A 20,667-nucleotide genomic window follows, 5' to 3' on the forward strand; every position below is an offset into this window, starting at 1 on the left:
ATTTCCTTCCTGATGTCTTCCTGTTCAAGAGCAAACAGCCTAATCAATGCACTAAATTACTACAGACATAAGGGAATAAATTAAACGTCAGTGGAACTGGTTTAGCAGAGAATCAGTTCCGTTGCTTTGGATTTGTATCAGATTATTTTTGTTCTTTCTAGTAACTTGTATTTGTGTCGACTTTTTCGACTGGCTGCTTTGAGCCTTGAAAGGGCCTCCTCCCTTATTCTAGTTCCTCAATTCTGACACTGCCGCGTCACAGCCACTACCACCCCTACTCCCAGAATGATGCAAGTGCATTGCAAATGATCTGAGCCGAGGAGATTAATGCTCTGCAAATTGGCTTGATTCTTCTTTTCTGGCAATATTTGTGTATTAAACTCTGACAATAATGTGTCTGCTCTGATTATTACAGAAATTACACTAAAAGGAGAATATGTGAGCAAAACCATAATAGGCTGGGATAGTTGTGAAAAACACAGCTTAATTCAGTGTCATGACATAAGCCTGAACACTGCCCAGAAAAGCTATTACTATTTTCTTTAGATGTGATCTAATCACCTCATCTTACCAATTACGTCTGCAAACAAAATTGGGTCCAAACTAAATAGCTCATACAGCACAAATATCCTTTTTTCTGTTTAAGATCTTGTTGCCCAATTAGAAATAATAGCCGAAGCAGAATTTTGGTATAATCTCTCTTTAATGACAAATAAAATTATATCTTTTATAAAACTCTTTAAGGGCAATTATAGCAGATTTTCTCCTCAGAGAATCATTATTTGAATCTTTTCCTACTTATTATTCCCTCTATTAGTATTAGGCAGCTGTGAAAAAAAGGGAAGGGAAAAAAGGCCAACGCTCTCTCACGACTTCCCAATTTTGAATTGCTAATAATGCAAAAAAGAACAAAAGTTTATTCATCTTTCTGTTATGCAATCTCACTTAGTCCCATCACGTTGAGTTTTGAAGCAAGGGCCCTGACCCTCAGCATTCAACACAAACTCACATATTGCAGCTTTCCTTTAATGCTCCCTGCAGCTGGAGCTAATAAACCTAACACACGGAGTAGATAAACGCTAAGCTGCCGCCACATGAATTTAAAAGTCAGAACATCTACAACTGTGTGCTTACTTGCTTTCACTTTTGGGGTGGTTGCTAAGTAGGATTTGGTACCACCTGAGGAAATGGAACAAATTACAGTGCCCAGAGGAGGTATAATAAAAGTACACACCACCCTTTTATCTTTGCATTTGGTTGGCAGCATAAGGACTCACAAAGGAGTAATTACAGGTCCTTCTCAAAATATTAGCATATTGTGATAAAGTTCATTATTTTCCATAATGTCATGATGAAAATTTAACATTCATATATTTTAGATTCATTGCACACTAACTGAAATATTTCAGGTCTTTTATTGTCTTAATACGGATGATTTTGGCATACAGCTCATGAAAACCCAAAATTCCTATCTCACAAAATTAGCATATCATTAAAAGGGTCTCTAAAAGAGCTATGAACCTAATCATCTGAATCAACGAGTTAACTCTAAACACCTGCAAAAGATTCCTGAGGCCTTTAAAACTCCCAGCCTGGTTCATCACTCAAAACCCCAATCATGGGTAAGACTGCCAACCTGACTGCTGTCCAGAAGGCCACTATTGACACCTTCAAGCAAGAGGGTAAGACACAGAAAGAAATTTCTGAACAAATAGGCTGTTCCCAGAGTGCTGTATCAAGGCACCTCAGTGGGAAGTCTGTGGGAAGGAAAAAGTGTGGCAGAAAACGCTGCACAACGAGAAGAGGTGACCGGACCCTGAGGAAGATTGTGGAGAAGGGCCGATTCCAGACCTTGGGGGACCTGCGGAAGAAGTGGACTGAGTCTGGAGTAGAAACATCCAGAGCCACCGTGCACAGGCGTGTGCAGGAAATGGGCTACAGGTGTCGCATTCCCCAGGTCAAGCCACTTTTGAACCAGAAACAGCGGCAGAAGCGCCTGACCTGGGCTACAGAGAAGCAGCACTGGACTGTTGCTCAGTGGTCCAAAGTACTTTTTTCAGATGAAAGCAAATTCTGCATGTCATTCGGAAATCAAGGTGCCAGAGTCTGGAGGAAGACTGGGGAGAAGGAAATGCCAAAATGCCAGAAGTCCAGTGTCAAGTACCCACAGTCAGTGATGGTCTGGGTGCCGTGTCAGCTGCTGGTGTTGGTCCACTGTGTTTTATCAAGGGCAGGGTCAATGCAGCTAGCTATCAGGAGATTTTGGAGCACTTCATGCTTCCATCTGCTGAAAAGCTTTATGGAGATGAAGATTTCATTTTTCAGCACGACCTGGCACCTGCTCACAGTGCCAAAACCACTGGTAAATGGTTTACTGACCATGGTATCACTGCTCAATTGGCCTGCCAACTCTCCTGACCTGAACCCCATAGAGAATCTGTGGGATATTGTGAAGAGAACGTTGAGAGACTCAAGACCCAACACTCTGGATGAGCTAAAGGCCGCTATCGAAGCATCCTGGGCCTCCATAAGACCTCAGCAGTGCCACAGGCTGATTGCCTCCATGCCACGCCGCATTGAAACAGTCATTTCTGCAAAAGGATTCCCGACCAAGTATTGAGTGCATAACTGTACATGATTATTTGAAAGTTGACGTTTTTTGTATTAAAAACACTTTTCTTTTATTGGTCGGATGAAATATGCTAATTTTGTGAGATAGGAATTTTGTGCTTTCATGAGCTGTATGCCAAAATCATCCGTATTAAGACAATAAAAGACCTGAAATATTTCAGTTAGTGTGCAATGAATCCAAAATATATGAATGTTACATTTTCATCATGACATTATGGAAAATAATGAACTTTATCACAATATGCTAATATTTTGAGAAGGACCTGTATATTCACACTAATCAGAGTAGACCAATTGGTGCAAAATTGAAAACAAAGCCCTGCAATTTTATCTAAACTGACAACCAATATGACACAATTGCTTGCTTTGTTTTGAACCATGCTTTTGTTACATACTCATCCCTGTGAGCTGCTGTATTTTAACAAAGGTGTCATAAATGTTTGAGATTCACACACCTATATGCAAAAATACTTAATTGTCCATGAAAAAGAGGAACGTTTGGGGTTAAAATATACTTCAGGCAATAATTATACCGTTCTGAACACCCAGAGATTACAATGAATGCCTCTCAGCAGTCAGCCCTGAAAAAGAAAAGTTCAACATAAATGCAGCTAGATACAGAGGTCTAGAAAAGGAAAAACCTGCCAGTAGTCCTCAAAAAATCCAAACAGCAGCCCAATTTAGAGTCATCTCCAAAACAACAATGACCTAATCAAAAACAAACTTCACTTCAACTGAAAAGCTGGGCTGAGAGCTGAAAACTGCAGCTCACTGAATAAAAGGGAAGCCAGATAACACATGCAGACTTAAACATAGTGGATATAAAAAGTTTAAATGTAAGAAAAAGAGGCCACTATAAACCATTTCAAAACTTCTTCCATCTCTAATGTGACAAATTGTACAGCAAAATTGGAAAACGGACTGAAATCTTTCAGGGGAATGCAAGAAGACGAAAAAAAATATGTACACCAATAATACTTTGAAGCACATTTTTATTTAATTAAGCAATTTTTGCCCTCTCATTGCTAAAACACTCCAAACCGAATGTATTTGGAAGACATCTCCTGTTCATAGCCTTCTTCAGATGACCTCACAGATTTTCAATCAGATTCAGATCTAGGCCACTCCAAAACTTTAATCTTATGATGAAGCCAGGTTTTTGTTTACTTGAATGTAAACTTTAGCTCGTCATGTGCCAACATTAAATAGTGTTTGGAACTGTTAACTCCCTCCACCTTGACAAAGATGGTCCCAGCTGAGGGAAAAACCCATAAGAATGATGCTGCCACCACCATGCTTTAACAAGGGTATGTTCCTTTGGTGATGTGCAGTGAACAAATATCACATGTACCTCACAGCCAGTACTTGCCAGGATTTCCTGCAGCTCCATTAATATTGCTCTTCACAGCCCCTGGCCAGTTTCCACTTTTCAGTTTTGGAAGCATGTCCAGGTCATTGTAGTATTAGTGTTGCACTAAATTTTCTTTGATTGGCTTTTGTGAAATTTGTTTTCCCTTCTGACAGATCTGTTTGAAAGCTTTCTGGAACCATGGTCTCCATTACCTGAGGGGAACCATTCTAGAACTGCTAAACATTATAAGGAGTTAAAGGCACTTTAAATGATAGCAGGTACAGTGGTTGGACAATGAAACTGAAACACCTGTCATTTTAGTGTGGGAGGTTTCATGGCTAACTTGGACCAGCCTGGTAGCCAGTCTTCATTGATTGCACATTGCACCAGTAAGAGCAGAGTGTGAAGGTTCAATTAGCAGGGTAAGAGCACAGTTTTGCTCAAAATATTGAAATGCACACAATGTTATGGGTGACATACCAGAGTTCAAAAGAGGACAAATTGTTGGCACGTGTCTTGCTGGCGTATCTGTGACCAAGACAGCAAGTCTTTGTGATGTATCAAGAGCCACGGTATCCAGGGTAATGTCAGCATACCACCAAGAAGGACGAATCACATCCAACAGGATTAACTGTGGATGCAAGAGGAAGCTGTCTGAAAGGGATGTTCGGGTGCTAACCCGGATTGTATCCAAAAAACATAAAACCACGGCTGCCCAAATCACGGCAGAATTAAATGTGCACCTCAACTCTCCTGTTTCCACCAGAACTGTCCGTCGGGACCTCCACAGGGTCAATATACACGGCCGGGCTGCTATAGCCAAACCTTTGGTCACTCATGCCAATGCCAAACGTCGGTTTCAATGGTGCAAGGAGCGCAAATCTTGGGCCTGGACAATGTGAAACATGTATTGTTCTCTGATGAGTCCACCTTTACTGTTTTCCCCACATCCGGGAGAGTTACGGTGTGGAGAAGCCCCAAAGAAGCGTACCACCCAGACTGTTGCATGCCCAGAGTGAAGCATGGGGGTGGATCAGTGATGGTTTGGGCTGCCATATCATGGCATTCCCTTGGCCCAATACTTGTGCTAGATGGGCGCGTCACTGCCAAGGACTACCGAACCATTCTTGAGGATCATGTGCATCCAATGGTTCAAACATTGTATCCTGAAGGCGGTGCCATGTATCAGGATGACAATGCACCATTACACACAGCAAGACTGGTGAAAGATTAGTTTGATGAACATGAAAGTGAAGTTGAACATCTCCCATGGCCTGCACTGTCACCAGTGTGTGACACCACTTTGGTGTGTTTTGGAGGAGCGAGTCAGGAAACGTTTTCCTTCACCAGTATCACGTAGTGACCTGGCCACTATCCTGCAAGAAGAATGGGTTAAAATCCCTCTGACCACTGTGCAGGACTTGTATATGTCATTCCCAAGATGAATTGACACTGTATTGGCTGCAAAAGGAGGCCCTACACCATACTAATAAATTATTGTGGTCTAAAACCAGGTGTTTCAGTTTAATTGTCCAACCCCTGTTTGTAGTGACACTTATTTAATAAGCCTCAATAAGGTGGTTCATTCTGTATTCACCATTGACGAATTCTGAAATGGTGGTGGACGTTCGGAGAACACCACCCCCATACACCCCCCTCACCATCCTCAACAACACTGTATCGGCCGTGGACCACTTCAGGTTCTTAGGAACCACCATCTCTGAGGACCTGAGATGGTCTTCACACATAGACACTGTTCGAAAGAAGGCCCAGCAGAGACTGTACTTCCTGAGGCAACTCAAGACGTTCAACCTTCCACGGGAGCTGCTGGTCATCATTCAATCTGTCCTGTTTTCATCCATCTGTGTGGTTTGGCTCATCCACAAAACAGGACAGGTTCAGACTGCAACGAATAATCAGGAATGTCCAGTGTCAAGTATCCACAGTCAGTGATGGTCTGGGGTGCCGTGTCAGCTGCTGGTGTTTGTCCACTGTGTTTTATCAAGGGCAGGGTCAATGCAGCTAGCCATCAGGAGATTTTGGAGCACTTCATGCTTCCATCTGCTGAAAAGCTTTATGGAGATGATTTCATTTTTCAGCATGACCTGGCACCTGCTCACAGTGCCAAAACCACTGGTAAATGGTTTACTGACCATGGTATCACTGTGCTCAATTGGCCTGCCAACTCTCCTGACCTGAACCCCATAGAGAATCTGTGGGATATTGTGAAGAGAACGCTGAGAGACTCAAGACCCAACACTCTGGATGAGCTAAAGGCCGCTATCGAAGCATCCTGGGCCTCCATAAGACCTCAGCAGTGCCACAGGCTGATTGCCTTCATGCCACGCCACATTGAAGCAGTCATTTCTGCAAAAGGATTCCTGACCAAGTATTGAATGCATAACTGTACATGATTTGAAGGTTGACGTTTTTTGTATTAAAAACACTTTTCTTTTATTGGTCGGATGAAATATGCTAATTTTGTGAGATAGGAATTTTGGGTTTTCATGAGCTGTATGCCAAAATCATCCGTATTAAAGACCTGAAATATTTCAGTTAGTGTGCAATGAATCTAAAATATACAGGTCCTTCTCAAAATATTAGCATATTGTGATAAAGTTCATTATTTTCCATAATGTAATGATGAAAATTTAACATTCATATATTTTAGATTCATTGCACACTAACTGAAATATTTCAGGTCTTTTATTGTCTTAATACGGATGATTTTGGCATACAGCTCATGAAAACCCAAAATTCCTATCTCACAAAATTAGCATATCATTAAAAGGGTCTCTAAACGAGCTATGAACCTAATCATCTGAATCAACGAGTTAACTCTAAACACCTGCAAAAGATTCCTGAGGCCTTTAAAACTCCCAGCCTGGTTCATCACTCAAAACCCCAATCATGGGTAAGACTGCCGACCTGACTGCTGTCCAGAAGGCCACTATTGACACCCTCAAGCAAGAGGGTAAGACACAGAAAGACATTTCTGAACAAATAGGCTGTTCCCAGAGTGCTGTATCAAGGCACCTCAGTGGGAAGTCTGTGGGAAGGAAAAAGTGTGGCAGAAAACGCTGCACAACGAGAAGAGGTGACCGGATCCTGAGGAAGATTGTGGAGAAGGGCCGATTCCAGACCTTGGGGGACCTGCGGAAGCAGTGGACTGAGTCTGGAGTAGAAACATCCAGAGCCACCATGCACAGGCGTGTGCAGGAAATGGGCTACAGGTGCCGCATTCCCCAGGTCAAGCCACTTTTGAACCAGAAACAGCGGCAGAAGCGCCTGACCTGGGCTACAGAGAAGCAGCACTGGACTGTTGCTCAGTGGTCCAAAGTACTTTTTTCGGATGAAAGCAAATTCTGCATGTCATTCGGAAATCAAGGTGCCAGAGTCTGGAGGAAGACTGGGGAGAAGGAAATGCCAAAATGCCAGAAGTCCAGTGTCAAGTACCCACAGTCAGTGATGGTCTGGGGTGCCGTGTCAGCTGCTGGTGTTGGTCCACTGTGTTTTATCAAGGGCAGGGTCAATGCAGCTAGCTATCAGGAGATTTTGGAGCACTTCATGCTTCCAACTGCTGAAAAGCTTTATGGAGATGAAGATTTCATTTTTCAGCACAACCTGGCACCTGCTCACAGTGCCAAAACCACTGGTAAATGGTTTACTGACCATGGTATCACTGTGCTCAATTGGCCTGCCAACTCTCCTGACCTGAACTCCATAGAGAATCTGTGGGATATTGTGAAGAGAACGTTGAGAGACTCAAGACCCAACACTCTGGATGAGCTAAAGGCCGCTATCGAAGCATCCTGGGCCTCCATAAGACCTCAGCAGTGCCACAGGCTGATTGCCTCCATGCCACGCCGCATTGAAGCAGTCATTTCTGCCAAAGGATTCCTGACCAAGTATTGAGTGCATAACTGTACATGATTATTTGAAGGTTGACGGTTTTTGTATTAAAAACACTTTTCTTTTATTGGTCGGATGAAATATGCTAATTTTGTGAGATAGGAATTTTGGGTTTTCATGAGCTGTATGCCACAATCATCCGTATTAAGACAATAAAAGACCTGAAATATTTCAGTTAGTGTGCAATGAATCTAAAATATATGAATGTAAAATTTTCATCATGACATTATGGAAGATAATGAACTTTATCACAATATGCTAATATTTTGAGAAGGACCTGCTTTGCAATTCTGCTTTAGCATCATTTTTATCTCATCAATGAGAATACACTTGAGAAAACAAAAAAAAACAAGCCAAGGCAAACTGCAGTTTCAGTGATTTATTTGTACAGTAGGAATTTTAGTGTACAAATACCCCAGCTCTGATGTGAGGCAAAAGGAAACACCCCAAAACCATAAGAGCATCCATTCTTCCTGACCTGGATCTCCCTCAAAACCACACTGTCTGTTTAGACTGGTAAACAAAACCAACAAAAAAGCTAAAATAAAAATAAATAAAGCAGCTGCCTGCCAGACACATGCAGGGCAGGAGAACCCTACAAACTGCCAAAGGATGCTGAACATAAAAAAAAAAAAAAAATTAAACTGAACCAAACCAAAAAAAGTGTGATGTTTACCGGTTATGGCAGTGGAGCTGGTGTGGCCTTAATTGAAACAGCATGTGAAAACAGAATTTATGCTTGACGAATACAGAAAAGGCATATGGTGATATGAGTCCATGTGCCAATATGCCACTTAAACATCCAAATGTCAGCCACAGACATGAGAGTTTACCATGAAAAAAGCAGAAAAAAAAAAAGTGGTATTCTCTCTTTAGCACACCTTGAGTAGAACGAGTTTTGAGAAAAATGGAGGCAACATGGTCCCATTCAGCAGCAACTAATTTTCTCTCAAATCCATAATCCGTTTACATTCACTTAATTTCCATTGGTAACCCCCTAATGTTACCATGGTAACACAAAATGTCATATAAAAATATAAACAGACTGAAAACTGACACACTCAACAAAAATATATCTACACAGTCTCAAATGTAGGAGGGGGTGAGCAACAGGGCCAGGAACCTCACATTTTATTTCTGGGGGATATGGAACACATCACCATGTGCCACGTTATCAAGTCTGTGTGGCGGCAGTCTTTCCCCTCTCGGCAACAGTGACACCATGAAAGCCCCGGGTTCCATCAGGACCCCTTGGCAGCCTCATTACTCCTGGTGGCAGCCCATCGGCATTCTGGATTTTTCTGCCCAGCATGGGGCTGCCGACCGGACTGCTCTCCTGAGATGCCACCTGCTTGCGCCGCTGAACCCATGGGCTCCCTGAAGGGGTCAGGCTACTGTCTGAGGAGTAGTCTGCCCACCGGCGCCCAGCCTCAGGGCTCAGCCTGCCATCACTAGCCAAGGGAGACTTGTGGGAGTGAAGAGCTTTGCGCTGAGAACAAGGGCTGGCTCGGGGGCTAGACCAGGGGCTGTTGCGAGGGGATATACCAGGACTTAGGTGATTGTTCTGGAAGCTGATGCCAGCAGTGGTGGGGCTTAGCTTGTTGCAGGATTGGGACTTTCTAGCCAGCCTGGGTGATGTGGGGGTGCTTTCTGTCTCTGAAGAACTGCATGCAGAGTCATCCCCGTGATACTGAAGCTCTCGGACTCTGCTGTTCAGAGAGCGACTTTTGCGCATTCCCCCCTCCTCGCGAGGTCGCTCTTTGGGTACCTTCTTCTTCGGTGGCTTTGTTCCAATCAGGACCACTTTCAGCCCCAGCGAACTGGTTCCTCTGTCCTCACCACCAACAGCTTCATTGGCTTTAACAGCAGCCTCCACCTCCTCAAACTCCACAATGGCACACTCCTCATTGCCCAGCTGAGCGTAGCGCCCACTCAGCCTCTTGAGGTCTGCTGGCAGGTCCTTCCCTGGCTTTAGGACTCTGACTGAGGCAATGGCACCATATGTCCCAAATGCTTTGAGCAGCAGCTTCATCAGCTGCTCCTGCTGTGTTGCTCCTCCCTCAGTGGTTCCATTATCCTTAGTGAGAGCTGCCAGTTCAGGCCACTTCTGCATGTCGCTTAGCAGTAACATGCGGCTGGGCAACGATTCGCTGGCAAACACTGGTACCGCAGATTTTCGGCGCACCTTACGCCCCTCATCATTCAGCTCAAGGATCTTTGAGTGTTTTAGTGCATAGGCAGTTGTTCTCCAGTCACGAGTCAAGTGTTTCACCTGGAATGAGAAACTTTATTTCAGCAAGATCACACAGCCTTTGAGAAGGCCATTTTGAGTTTTAAAATGGATCCAATAACATAAGCCAAGGTTGCATTTCAAACAACTAAAACCAACATTTTTCATAAGTACAGATTTCCTGAATTGTAAAGTTAATGGCCCAGACTTGGTCATCTTTATACCTTAAGAATTGTTGACCTGACAGTTCAATTCTTGTTCACTCCAAATTAGCCGTGTTTAGCCTGGTTAGATATTCTGTCATAAAAAGATGTAAACAATTACAAGCCAACAAATGCATGAGCTGAAAGTAGCACCTGCTGTTGTGAATCAATGTGAGATCATTTAAAAAAAAAACAAAAAAAAAAAACAGCTAGTCATGCTGACACTAGAGACATCCAGTCATGCAGTGAGCCTATTTGTCACAGGGAAATACAAACAGGAAAATATTCTTTAATAACGCTTTTATAAATGTTACAAATACAAGATTATGGTTTGATCTTTTATTCTGCCTATAAGAAGCTTGAAAACAAAATGTTGATAACATGTACACAAATAGCCTGCAGTGGGGTATTTAGCATGTTAAATGTAGTCAGTAATTATAGCCTTGTTAGCAATCTACTTTTGTGGTTTGCCAGTTCAAACTATTGTTTTACTGTGTTTGCACCCAAGACACTTGCAGTCATGGTTACCTTTTTGAATGAGGTGAGCAACTTGACGCTAACAAACCCAAGTTTATTGCGTCTGACGTGTTTGAGCAGGAAGGCATCGTGCTCCAGGTTCTCATCCGACAGGTAGTATTCAATCTGAGCAACCAGCTTTTGGATGAGCTCCGTATCTGGGGGCTGCCAGCTCTCCTCCTCCAACTCCCCCCCACTGGTGCCTCCACCACTGTGTGGGAAGAGAACATGGATCACAGTCAGAGACTAGCTGAGCAGTGAGAAATCTAAATGCTTCATGTTTAAAACCAAGCACCAACACTGCAATGTTTGCATGTTTTTGCTACTTTCATTAAGACAATAAGCCAGAGGTTTTCAACAGGCTCACAGAGATGCAGCCTCCTCCAGACACTTCTCTATAAATCACAAATCACTCCTTGCTTCCCCACCTACTTTCGGATTTTTCCTTACAGCCGTCAACAAGCTCAGTGCCAAACCTCGTGTCCAAATCAGCCATGAAACTGCCAAGGCCTATCCATCTGAAAGGCGCAGAGTCACAGACTCTCTCTCCTACAAAGAATATGGTGGCTCATTACACCAACCTTACACAATTTTTAAAAAAGCAACATTAACATCCTTAATTTCTTCATCTCTTAAAACATCTGTTGCATTTCCAACTTTAATAGAAACTTAGCAGACCCTGTCCCTGTCAACTAAAATCATCATCATCCTAATCTACCTTTACTACCAAAAATCTTAAACTTCACAGATTAAGTGTCACCTTAATGATCTGTTTGAGCAGTTAGTTTGATTTTTACCTGCGGAACAGTACAGAAACCTCCCTGGTCAAATAAATCCTAAATGATCCGATAGCCGGCTCTGTACCATACTTGTGCTTCTAGATCTAAATTCTGCATTCATATGATCTCATAATATTCTAACAAGGAGATTAGAATACAGTTTTCTCTCATGGCTGGTTTAAATCAAACCCATCATATTGTAATCAGTAGGTACAGTCAAGATATTTCAACTCACAATCCATATTGGTTCTCAACAGTGTTCCCGAGGGGTATCTTAGCTCCCCCTTTGGTTTATTATCAGTCTTATACCCATGTCACATTGAGAAATGTGGGACTCATTTCATTTATGCTTTTGCACCCAGCTCTACATAGCTACAAAACCTGATGCCAATCTCCTACCTTATTTTCTCATTAACTTGAATCAAGTCACAGATGCCTGCCAACATCATTAACTTAAACAGTAACAATTTAGGGGTTCAATTAGTAGGAACTAAATCAGTTTTTGTTTTTTTGAATCCTGACAATTCTTTTCTCCAAGTAAACATCTTGGGTGCAAATTTGGTAGCACCTTGAATTTTTAAAAAACAAATATATCACTCGGTGTTGTACTTTACGTGACGTTTGACTACTACACTAATCATTACAGTCATTCTTTTACATGCTATGGTCACATCCATTATCTACTTTTGCAATTCTATTCTATTCTCCGACTTACAGTAGGGCCGAAAAGTATTTAGTCAGCCACTGATTGTGCAAGTTCTCCCACTTAAAAAGATAGTTTGTAATTTTCATCATAGGTACACTTCAACTATGAGAAAAATTAGAAAAACAAAATTCAGGAAATCACATTGTTGGATTTTTAAAGAATTTATTTGTAAATTATGCTGGAAAAATAAGTATTTGGTCAATAACAAAAGTTCAACTCAGTACTTTTTGCATAACCTTTGTTGGCAATGAGAGGTCAAATGTTTAGGAGAACTTGTAAATCAGTGGCTGACTAAATACTTTTTGGCCCCACTGTATCTTGGATCTACATATTTGATGCAAATCATTACTCCACAAATGCTGAGATCCTTAATTTCTTACTGTCCATCCTGCACACGTAGCTGCCATAGGCTTCAGAGCATTCAGTCAAGTCACATTAGTAACATACCCTACTTTCAAAACCATTAATAAAATATTCATATATTAAAAAACACATTTAAACTTAAGGATTTCTTTTCTACTGTAGACTTAGCATTGTGTGAACTTGTACATTTTTGGTCAATTTAAATAGACATTTTGTCAATCATTTGAGAGTTATATAGTTTCATTACACAGAGGGAAATATTTCAAGCCTTTATTTCTTGTAATTTTGATGATTATGGTTTACAAATAATGAAATCCAACATTTAGTGTCTCAGAAAATTAGATTACATAAGTATTATTGGAAGAACAATATTTAAAAACCGAAATTGCAATCATGTTCATTTCTATGCCCTCCTTTTGCATCATATACTGCATTAATATGGTGTGGCATAGAGGCGACCAGACGGTCGTACTGCTAAAGTACCTCGTCTTCCTCTTGACATTACACCATGTATTCTCCATGAGGTTTGAATCAGGGCAGTTTAATGGCCAATCGAGCACAGTAACCAAATTTTGGTACCTTTTGCAGTGTTGGAAGATCTCCATAAAGCTCATCAGCAAAAGGAAGCATGAAATGTTCTAAAACCTCCTGGTAGATGGCTGCATTGACTGTGGACTTAAGCTCAAAACCAGCATTTGACATGGCACCCCATATCTTCACTGACTGGAAACTTTATACTGGACTTCAAGGAATGCAGATTTTGTGCCTTGCCACCATCTCCAGGCTCTGGGACCTTGATTTTCAAATGAAATGCAGAAGTTACTTCCATCTGAAAGAACAACTTTGGACCACTGAGCAGCAGTCCAGTTTTTCTCTTTAGCCAAGTTAAGATACTTCTGAAGTCTTTTCTGGATAAGGAATGGCTTGCCATGAGGAATGCAACATTTGTAGCCCACGTGAGTGATTCATCTGTGCATAGTGGTTCTTGATGTGCCAACTCCAGCTTCAGTACACAATTTAAGGCTCCCTGAAAATCTTGAATTAATCCTCTGAAAGCTGTGGTTTGGCCCACTGCTAGGGCATCTTTTCGTACCACACTTTGTCCTTCCACTTAACTTTTTATGACTATGCCTGGGTATGCCTGGTGAAAAACAAGCTTCTTTAGCCATGACTTTTGTGGCTTAACCTCAAAGGGTGTCAATGACTGTCTTCTAGACATCTGTCAAATCAACAGTCCTCCCCAGGATTGTGTAGGCCATAATACAACCATTACACAAACATTAAATGTTATTTTAAATAGGTGTTATTCTATATTCTAATTTTCAGAGACTGAATTCAAAATTCCAGCATGAAAAGGCCTGAAATATTTCACCCTACTTAAAATGGATCTACATAAAATTGACTTTCAATTTCTAAACTGAGTGACATTGAACTCTCATGATATTCAGTTTTTTTTTTTATGTACCTGTACAATTACAGTCAGCCTACTATTATTCTTAAAACCATATCAGAATTCAGGGTTACCTGTCAAAACAGGACACAGAAAAACTGATATATGATTGTTCGTTTTTGTTTTTTTCTTCAATAGGTTAGCCTTTACTGATCGTCTCCTTACTGGTGTCAATCAGGTTGGTGCAGCTCATCCAAAATGCTGCTGCCAGAGTCCTTGCAAATATCAAGAAACCAGTTATTGGTAAAAAAGGCTATGAATGGTCTTTTGCCTGAACATATTGCAGAGTTTCTTGTTGGGCATGAATCATGCAAACCCCTCAGCTCACAGCCCTAAAGAGAACAAGGTAATACATTTAGTTTCTATGCTCAGCAGCTCTAAAACAAACTTCCTGAAAACCAGGGATGTGCAGAAACTGTTGGCTCTTTTAAATCAGAACTGAAAGCAGTGCAGTATTCCCATAAAGGCCAACATGTGTTTTATCATCTGTTTTATATTTAAAAGTTCCCATTACTTTTGAATGCAAGACTTAGGTTTCTTTATTATTCTTCCAATACACTGTTTGTCTTTAATTTTCTACAGTGCAAATGGTGCAATACCATTCAACTTGACTTGCCAATATGATCATCATGAGCTGGTTCTTCCATGGCCCCAAGCTGACCCACACCTGGCTGAGACTTTGAAGCAGTGTACTCCTGTAGTTTTGCAGAGTGGAGTGAGGGACTGAATGAAATTTGTGCATGACTCATCACCTCCTCCCTCCCTCAGCTTTCTGGCAGGCTGACCACACAGCTACTTGGGGCCCACATCCACAGGACCTCGGATACAAAGCCTGGAGCATTTATAAGTCACGCACAAGATACACATGCAAATTAAACTCACATTTCTGATCAAACTGAAACAAAGACTGAAGAAATGCTGTAGTAATCAGTATAACATGATGCAAGTCTGCTTTCCAGAGTAACCTTACAATAAGGTGTCACTTGGAATAAAAAGCGACTGGAATAGGGCGCGACCCACTTTCACCTTTAGCCTGTCCACCATTGACTGACTCACTATTCGCGCTAGCAGAGTGGGGACCTTATAGACCAGAGGATAAATATAGCAAGCCATGACGCATGGGAATTAGATTAAAGCGAAGGCTGCTGTACTCAGCCAAACCCAGGTGTCTGTTTAACAATCCTGAAAATGCTCCCCACCCCGGCGAAGATAATATCCATCAAGTGCGGCTGAGGATACATACCCAGTGCTGCCAGAGTCTACCTTCTGTCTCAGCGTTGTTTTTGTCGTTTGGCTTGTTTTACTGTCAGATAATACACCTGTCGGAATGTCAGTTTTTTTTTTTTGTTTTGTTCTGCGTGCTTTTTTACTCCTACAGAACAGTGCCAGATTTACTCATGTGCGGTCACTTCCCGGGTGCAGCTGATCAGCTCTTAATAAAGCCAGGAAAGACAAACATTTCACCTCCAACTCGAATGAGAGTATAGCTATTGGGGAACTTCACATGTTTGGATGAATTCTTACGATAGATAAACAAACAGCCAATAAAGTCGAAAAAAAGTCCTACCTTGATTTCTCGTGTCTTCCCAGCTCGTCCTCGCTGCAGCTGCCTCGGAGGCATTCAATATTAACGGAGCGCTCTTCCTCCGGCTCCTCGTCTTCTGCTGCCTGAATCGCCACAGTGATCGTTACCGTCCCAATCTCTTGCGAGTGTTGGTCCACGGTGATTACCTCATCGACGCTCTGGTCATCCGCATCCGAGACTCGCTCCGCCGGGTTCAGACCGGGGACCCCCATGGAACCGCTCATGTTGCTCCACTGGGTCCAGGCGGCTACGCCGGGTCCCTCCCAGTCCTGGGTAGTAGCAGCAGTAGCGGCGCCTGCTCCCTGGAAGCTTCTAATCTGTCTCGGCTCAAAGACGCGGGCAGGACACGGAATGCGCAAAGCTGTTCGACGCTTCTTCGGACACCAACGATGGCGGAGAACGACCCAGGGGGCTCCAAAGACACGCTCCACGGCTCGCCAGAGAGCCCCGATCCAGATCCGAGCCTTTGGAGGGCCCTGAGGAGCAGTGGGGCTTGTAGCGGCCAGCGAGACGCAACCTGGACCTAGTGAGACCGAGGGGCTGGAGCCTCCTTCTGTTGCTGCTGCTCTGACTTCCTCATATGTAAGAGGCTTTCTGTTTTTGAAACGAGCTCTCGGATTGGGCCGCTGGAGCGCGTCTTCACAGTCATTCCCAACCCACAAGCAGTAGCTGACACAAAGCCAAGAAGGAGGCAGGAGAAAGGAGAGGCAGCGCATGAAAGCGTTCACTAAAGCGTGCATATTTCTGCCTGTCGTGTTTCACTCACACACTTTTTTTCTGGACATTCGGAGTGTTGTCTGTACATGCGTGCCCCATTTGCCCGTCCCTAAGTAGGGGAGAGAGTTCACGTGTTCCTGTCTAATTGGGAAAAGGCAGACCCCTCGGCTAACATCGTTAATTGAATAATTGGCGTTTCGCCTCTGTCAGCGCGTGGTTGAAAGGTAGCATAAGAGAGCGTTTAAAGGATACATAACCAATGGTGCCACCAAGAGGGGGTGGCCCCACCCACATAACATTGCTGCACAACAACCCTGCCCTATCCTCAGATGGTCTTATATGCACAATAGTTTGTATGCAATTCACGGTAATAGTATTTAAGAGCGCAAAAGACAACTTCTCATATCACATCTGTGGCTCATTGAGAAGAGTGGTCGTCAAGCAATCCAAGGGCTGTGGGTTCGATTCCAGCTTCCTCCTGCCACATGTCGATGTACCCCTGGTCAAGGTGCTTAACCTACCCAATTGTGTTTTAGTGTATGAATGTGTGCCCGTTAGTGAGTACCTCTGGGTGAATGTGGCTCTAGTGTAAAGTGCTTTGAGTAGTCAGCCTGACTGGAAAGGTGTTATTTAAATTCATTCCATTTACCACTTAAAAACTGGTTACTGGTTGTTTCCGTCACTCCTCTTAGAAAACGTTCTAGAAGTGCTCTTTTTCCTACAATAATAAGGAGGGCACAATCAAGCTTAGCCTGAAAGAAGTCTTATCACTGTGAAATTTGGGCTTTCTCCTATTCACCCCTCCTGCTAATTAGCACTAAATCACTGTAGTTGTTAAAATATCCACTTGATAATGGGACACTCCTTCAAGAAAATGATACATCATCAGTTCTTACTAATTGCTATGCAAACATAAATTACTTAATATGCCCCAACATTTCTAATGCTTGTTAAGGATGTACCAAATTGTTATGTTAAAATTACTCAGTTAAAAACAAATCTACTTTAAAGCATTATGATCATATTTTATACTGTATTTCCAGTATTGTAATGCAAAATATTCTATACAGTTGTTCTAAAAAATAGACTTTAAGCATTCAAATCGTCATACCTGCTTGAACTATCCTGAAAGATTGTTTACTTGTAGTCAGACTAATAAAGTATGTCCAAATTTAATATACTTAGATTTATTTTTTCACTGTAGTAGTACATCAGAATAAATCCAAGTGGACATCCTGCCGCTTTTTACGGCTTTGTTATTGTGACAATGTGTGTATGAAATATATTTAGTATATTTTATATAGAGAAGTATTATACTAGTCAAATTTTCTTGTGTGTGCTTTTTGACAAGGACTGAAAATTATATCAGACTAAATACATTGATATGCATCTAACTTTATAATATAATGGCTTTTGTGAGTTCAAAGTATTTTCAAATGAAAAATTGTTTATGTACTTTTGATTGCTAATTACCAATAATTAACTGTGACACCAAAGGTTCTATATCAGTCACTTCAAACTAGACATCATAGTGATTAAGTGCCTATAAGAAACCCCTTTTAAAAATGTTAGTTTCTAAGTGACTTAATTGCACTCAGGCAAAAATAACGTTAATTTAATTAAACAAAAGATATCAACAAAAAGTACATTTCTACCTATTAGGTAATTGTTTCTTGCTTTGGTTGAACCCTTGGTGAGACCCTACTTTTGGCCATCTATATATTTCTGATGTCAATCTGAGGAAAGTCTTCCCCTCTCTTTACTTTCAGCTGTATGATGCTAAACTTCCTTTTAATTTATTTCAATTTAATCAGCTTTTGAGGAATTGCTTGCATGAACAGCTCAGTTCAAGCTACCCCACAGCATCTCAGTAAGATCAAGATCAGGGCTTGGTGGATTTACGGTACTGTTTCACATTTTTCTTCAGCATCCTCTAAAACAGATTTCATGGTGGATTCCAAGATGGTGAGTTTGGCAAGGTCCTGCAGTAGAAAAGCATTCCCAAACCATGGCTTCTTTCTCCCAAACATATCTCCTGTTCTGGTGTCAAAATACCTAAATTTTCGGCGTATCTGTGCAAAAATACATTACTCAAGATGTCCTTGTCTTTGTCTATGTTTTCTGTAGGATACCTTGCATGGATGTTAAACTTGTGCAGTCTTTTTCTCATTATACAGTCATGCGCTTTTACATCAACAGTAACAAGAGCTTGCTGTAGGTCCCTTGATGACATTTGTGGAAACTTCTTTAGCATGTTGCGGTCAGCTTTCATGTGTTTGCTTGGATGGCCAAACCAGGGCATGTTGGTTGTGTTTTTTGAATGTCGTCCATTTGTAGACAATTTTCTGTAAAACATAATGGCTGATTTAAATTTTTTTAAAGACCTCTTTAAATTCCCCACCAGCTGCTACATTCTTCCTTCTGAAGGACTCAGCTTTTTGGATCTTGCTATGGTGCTTACTCCAACAGTCAGAAACAATCCAAAATAAATATCTGAGCTCAAACTGGGAAATGTTCTTTATTTTTTTATTTGTATGACCTGAGTTTTTCTGTCTTTTTAGAAATTATGTTAAATGTCCATGTTTTTAAATATGTTAGGAATACATACTGGCAGGCATACAGTGTCCTATTTTTTTTCACGGCTGTATTTTAAAAAGAGGGGTACTATATTGTTTTTTAACTTTAACTTGGCTTGTTAAGAAGACTTAAAAGTTACATTAAAATACATTGGTATGCACCAAACTACAGATCAAAATGGTTGTTGCGAAAGTAAAATATTTAAAATGGGCTAATCAAATTTTGTGCTTATTTTGCGTACGAAAATATGTTAACTGAGATAAACATTTTATTACATTCATTGCCCCTTTTTTTCTAAATATGATCAGTTAATCATTTGCTCTGTGTCAAGTTTTCATTGAATACATTTTTGAAAATTACCTTTTTGGATCTAAAATACTATTTTATATTATTCTCTATATTTAAACTGTCCACAAAAGAAATGAGACAAATTTAAGTGAGTGTGTAAATGTTAGTTTTAAAATTGGTTCTTCACCCTGTCATCTGTTTTGGTCAGATGGAAGGCTGGTCTATTTATTAAGTTATGATGGACCTTGAGAAAACCTGGAGGACAACAGATAAAGACCACTTTTAATGATTGCAAGAAAGTCTGACTGCTTTAAAATCTCTGTGGTGTGTGCATACAAGGGTTCCCAATCTGCTACTCAAACTTCCTCCCATCAAAACATGTAAAGTGCTGTAAAAAGTATTTGCCCCCTGCTAGAATCAACTACAGAATTGATTATTTACCAGTAGGCGTTTCCTCAACCTGTTTTATTTTTCTTCTTTCATTTATTTATTTTTGTCCTATTGTGCTACTTGAGAGCACAACATTAATTTTGTGTGCCCCACACATGACCAGTAAATCTGATTTTGAACTTTATTTCAACAGCTTGACATTGTTTCTCTCCCCTATGGATGTAAAACCCCCACACCGGTGTCGTTGGTTGTTGCCAGCTCTGCGTGAAGTAGCTTTGCTCCTCCCCACTGCCAAGCTGGGCTCGCAGCTGGTGGGCAGTCTGAGTCATTTTCTGAGCCACATGCTATACACTGCTCCAGCCTGTGTACAATGCAACATGGTGAGAGAGAAAGTAGGAGAGATTGGGGTGTTATAATATAACTGCCAGCAAACTACTACTGGCTTTTAGGTGCTTACTGCCTACTTATCTCCTTAAGCCAAGTGACAGCCTGCCAGCTTGTTTTAGGACCTTCCTGTCATTGCCTGGCATGCCTTGTTTTGTTTTGATCAGTTAAATCAATGCACCTGATTAGGTTAAATTACATAGTGGTTTATAAACTCATAAGTCTTGAAATCAAAAATCAGTCAGGTCATATTTTATCCCCATGGTAATCACTGTACCTGGAAAAGAGAGTCTGGAAGTGGATTCTTTGTTTTTCCTTTATTGATTGGTGTGGCCATTCCATCCAGACCTCATAAACACCACCTTTAAACAACAATGCTTCTTATTATTTATTTTACACATATATATATATATATATATATATATATATATATATATATATATATATATACATTTTATACAGACTATGAGTAGAAAATAGAAAATTGCCAGCTGTCAAAGCAGGTGTAAAACACTTCCCTTGCAGATATGAATTGATGCACGGTCGTTTCAAAAGAGACCAACATTTTGTACCCAAAAAAGTTGG

The 20,667-nt window shown here is 41.3% G+C and overlaps 1 protein-coding gene across 1 annotated transcript; it reads right to left on the reverse strand.

The window, feature by feature from the left end:
- Nucleotides 1–8,258: 8,258 nt before the first annotated feature.
- On the reverse strand, nucleotides 8,259–16,737 carry larp6a (La ribonucleoprotein 6, translational regulator a). The gene is made up of 3 exons (XM_047363996.1): nucleotides 15,709–16,737; nucleotides 10,856–11,054; nucleotides 8,259–10,166 (listed from the first exon to the last, which is right to left on the reverse strand). Exons 1-3 carry the CDS (start codon nucleotides 16,464–16,466, stop codon nucleotides 9,069–9,071), a joined length of 2,055 nt encoding a protein of 684 aa, XP_047219952.1. The 5' UTR covers nucleotides 16,467–16,737; the 3' UTR covers nucleotides 8,259–9,068.
- Between the last annotated feature and the right edge of the window lie 3,930 nt (nucleotides 16,738–20,667).

This window comes from Girardinichthys multiradiatus, chromosome 4 (assembly GCF_021462225.1).
Source record: "Girardinichthys multiradiatus isolate DD_20200921_A chromosome 4, DD_fGirMul_XY1, whole genome shotgun sequence".
Taxonomy (NCBI): domain Eukaryota; kingdom Metazoa; phylum Chordata; class Actinopteri; order Cyprinodontiformes; family Goodeidae; genus Girardinichthys; species Girardinichthys multiradiatus.

Coding starts and splice junctions, on each gene's coding strand:
- larp6a (XM_047363996.1), bottom strand. CDS start 16,466: ATGCACGCTTTAGTGAACGCTTTCATGCGCTGCCTCTCCTTTCTCCTG. Junction 11,055..15,708: donor GGAAGACACGAGAAATCAAG/GTAGGACTTTTT, acceptor CTTCCCACACAG/TGGTGGAGGCACCAGTGGGG. Junction 10,167..10,855: donor TGCTCACCTCATTCAAAAAG/GTAACCATGACT, acceptor TTCTCATTCCAG/GTGAAACACTTGACTCGTGA.